The sequence below is a fragment of the Cydia fagiglandana genome, chromosome 20 (assembly GCF_963556715.1).
Source record: "Cydia fagiglandana chromosome 20, ilCydFagi1.1, whole genome shotgun sequence".
In the NCBI taxonomy this organism is placed as follows: Eukaryota; Metazoa; Arthropoda; class Insecta; order Lepidoptera; family Tortricidae; genus Cydia; species Cydia fagiglandana.
The window spans coordinates 306,416-310,443 of NC_085951.1; the positions used below are offsets into that span (position 1 = coordinate 306,416).

The window sequence follows — 4,028 nt, forward strand, 5'->3', positions numbered from 1 at the left end:
ATACCTATTTAAATATACAAACTTCTACGTTTATAAAAATATTAAGATTGCGATTGATTAAAGAAAAACAATGCAAATCATACCTAAAAAATATGTGAAAGGAAAAATTTAAAATCATACCTAAGTATTATGTATGAAAGAATGAATTAAGTATCATACGTTTCGTTGCAAGGTGTCTTCATCCTTGGATTAAAGCTAGTAGGCAATAATATAACAAAACTGATCTGCATTATTCTTTGCCAAAGGCAGTGAAGCTACTATGTCGCGATTCGCTCAGAGCTCCCCATTGGACAACATTGATTTCCCAGCTTCGAATCTACGAATCAGAACATTTCATCCCATTAACCCACCATTCAAAACGCTGTATAGTTTCAAAAACAACCAATCAGGAGCATTGTTTTCAAACGTACGAAATTATACGCAGTGTTGGCCCATATCTGTTATTTCATAGTTATTTCTGTTTTTAAATAGTTATATATTACAGTAAAATTTATAAAAGGGTGATGATAAACAATAATGTTCAGTGTTTTAACGAATATGGTGATTATGTATGTGGATATTGTGTTATTACTGATTTTGGTGAGTAACAAAGTTTTCAACTGTTTTTTTCCGCGTTTATTCCGTGATTTCAGGGTTGTTTAGTACGAGATTCAGATTTACCCATTAGAGTATGATCAGACAATGCCAATAGTTCCCTGTGTTATAGATGTTATTAGGTGATAATAGTAAACAAATTAAAAAGTTCGGTTTCCAGAGTAAAATTTTTCTTTCTCTATTTTAGGTAGGTACCTATATTATATTGACGACCGGTCTGGCCTAGTGGGTAGTGACCCTGCCTGTGAAGCCGATGGTCCTGGGTTCGAATCCCAGTAAGCACAGATATTTGTTCCTGAGTCACGGTTGTTTTCTATGTATTTAAGTATTTATCTATTATATATATCTTTGTCTGAGTACCCACAACACAAGCCTTCTTGAGCTTACTGTGGGACTTAGTCAATCTCTGTAAGAATGTCCTATAATATTTATTTATTTAAGCATCTGACATTGCCACAATATGGATACCATTTGTATTAAAACAATTTTTATAGGAAGTCACTACTGATTTATGTACATACATGTAAGGAATTATAATTAAATAAATAAATAGGTCGCTCTATTTATTATACTAAAATAAATGCTTGTTCCAGCTTTGCCTGATATTATGTATGTGCACGTACTGCGTCGTTCGGATACGAAGGCTGCAGCAAAATGGACAGGTAATTTAAATATTGTTAATTTACATTTACATCGAACGTAGTTATTTATTTAGAAAACCAACAGCGATACAGAGAGCCTGAATCTGATTTTATATTCTTGTTCTAAACATAAGATGACTGAAATGTTAACAATGACATTTCTGGACCAAAAATGTAACTTTTGACAGCTCACACATCAAGTGTATAAAGGTGCATCCACACCGCAGGTAGCTTTTGTCGAGCAACACTGAGTAACACGGTAACATTAAGTAACTTACCAGTAACTAGGTAGAACTACTGCTGCAAAGTATTGCTACACAATTGCTCCACAAAAATCTACTACGGTGTGGCATCTTAACAGTTTCAGAACAAGTAATTAAAATCTGAATATGGGCTCAGAAAAGATTATTACTCCATTTTTATGTACACTATAATAATTAATATGGTAAATTATACATTCCCCTGAATAACATATATGTACCTATTTAAAAAGAAGTCAATGAGCTGGCGCAAGATAAGGAAAAGTAGAAGATACTCCACCGACAAGAGAATAACTCTTAAGTAAATGGTGATTAGTTAAATTTATTTTAAATATTTTTTTGCTACCGCAAGTTGCAAGATGATTTGTTTGTAATAAAAATAGCACAAGTGTTTAGTTAGTAATTATGTATTTAATGTTTTTTAATTTAACATGACGTGCTACAGAAACCGTTGTTTTAGGTGACCATTTTGTTGCGACCGACTAAAGTTATGTTCTCGCACAAAAACGAAGAAAATGGAAAGGAAGAGTTAAGGTAAAGGGGACACCTAATTTTACCTACACTTTACCTCTCCTAAGACTACAACATAATATATTGTATTATATTTACGATCAAAATCAATTTTATATCAGGCTCTTGATCAGTAACCGTGATTCCTGCACAACAAAGGGCACATAAATGTCTGACATAATCTTTGTATCGCCTATAATTAGATATTATAGCAGTGACTAATACATAACCTTTTCCAGAACCGTAGTAGCGTACCAGAACCCGTTCACGGGTGACTACTGCGTGAACAAGTCCCGCCCCCCCAAGGGCTACCTCAACGCCCTGGCGATGCCGTCGCCTGAGTCCACGGACAGCGGAGTCTCTGAAGAGTACGAGCCGTTGAAGCCTTTGGATGGACGGAAGGAGGGGGACTATGGACCTTTTAACGTGAGTAAATAGTCAGTACAAAGCTACTTGGATGCCTACCGCCGTTATTTGAGTCTACGGACAGAGTAGCTTCTGAAGAGTACGAGCCGTTGAAGCCTTTGGATGGACGGAAGGAGGGGACTACGGACCTTTTAACGTGAGTAAATAGTCAGTACAAAGCTACTTGGATGCATTGGCGCCGTTATTTGAGTCTGCTAACAGCGGATTGCTGACGAGCCTTTGAAGTCTTTGGATGGGAGGAAGGAGGGGAATTATGGGCCAATGCAATTTATCTTATCGTTATCTCAGCTAAACACTACCCTCCTTATCATCCCCTAGTTGGATAGATGGCAGCACCATCTCTCTCGCTATACCGTAATCTAGTAAAGGATTCGTATAGGAGGTACAAGCACACAGTGCTCGCCGTTAGAGTTGGTCAAAGGCGCCTATCTTTTCAAAGATAGCATGCATCAGGGAATTTGGGACGGGTACCGCCGTGGCCAGGTGGTAAGGACGTTAGCCCGTAACCTGAAGACTCGGGTTCCATTCCCACGTTGGCTACCGGTGGACTTGGTCACTTTCTCTTTAGTGTATGATATCTGTACGTGTTTATTATTTATATAGTTATTTATTATTTATTTAGTGTGACTTAAAAAAAATGATTTGTTCCGTAGCTGGATGACCATGAATATCGCTTCTACTGATTGGTGCATGCGAAATGAAATAATGTCTCCTCTACACGATGGCCCAGCGCCGGCCACTCCAAGGGACGCATTTATGCCTTAGAGGGAGCAAGTGATATTGATATTCTACTATATATTCTACCGCATGGCTGCGTCCCTTGGAGTGGTCGGCGCTGGTCCACCGTGTAGAGGAGCCATAAAAGTCGTGCGTTGGAGCCAATCTCCAAGACGATTGACCATCGTATCAAAACCAGTTGGATACCATAACCTTAATTCGGAATCGATATCTTAAATGTGTTTTGTTCACAGATTCATGAACACGGGGTCCTTCAGAGCGTGGGCGAGGTGAACAGCGTCAACAAGACCTGGAACTGGAACTATAAGGAGTACCAAATATAAGTCACATCAAATATGCTGTATTCTTAGAACATGACATGATACATTCTGGAGTATCGAGACAAACCATTCTGGTTTAACGATGCTCTTGGATCAAAATATTATGTAATTGTGATTTATCTCTAATAAATAAAATAAAAAAATAAATGAGCTGCGTGAACTGCACACAGAAAAACAAAAAAAAGTGTTATACTTAATTATATAAAGAAATAGAAAATGGCATAAAATCCATTTGTTTCGTCTCACAGATAACTTTACTAGCTCATACCTTATATCTTAATGTTACAGAATTCCCAAATGTAGGTAGGTTAGGTAGGTATTACATTTTTGTGCAATTCACCCAAATGATATTTATAAGGCAAATATTACTTTATTCAATATATGTGGCTATTTATATTAGGCATATATATCGGTTGCATTGTTATTATACAGGGTGATGTTATCTCTGACCAACTCTGAGGGGTGAATATGTAGGTCACACTTAACAACTCTGATTTACCGAAATGTATGAGACGGCAGATATTTTTTCGCGATTTCCG

The 4,028-nt window shown here is 37.2% G+C and overlaps 1 protein-coding gene across 1 annotated transcript; it reads left to right on the top strand.

Moving 5' to 3' along the window:
- Positions 1 to 510: 510 nt before the first annotated feature.
- Positions 511 to 3,518, top strand: LOC134674672 (uncharacterized). The gene is made up of 5 exons (XM_063532796.1): positions 511 to 579; positions 1,188 to 1,256; positions 1,956 to 2,029; positions 2,245 to 2,431; positions 3,403 to 3,518. Exons 1-5 carry the CDS (start codon positions 517 to 519, stop codon positions 3,490 to 3,492), a joined length of 483 nt encoding a protein of 160 aa, XP_063388866.1. The 5' UTR covers positions 511 to 516; the 3' UTR covers positions 3,493 to 3,518.
- Positions 3,519 to 4,028: the final 510 nt, after the last annotated feature.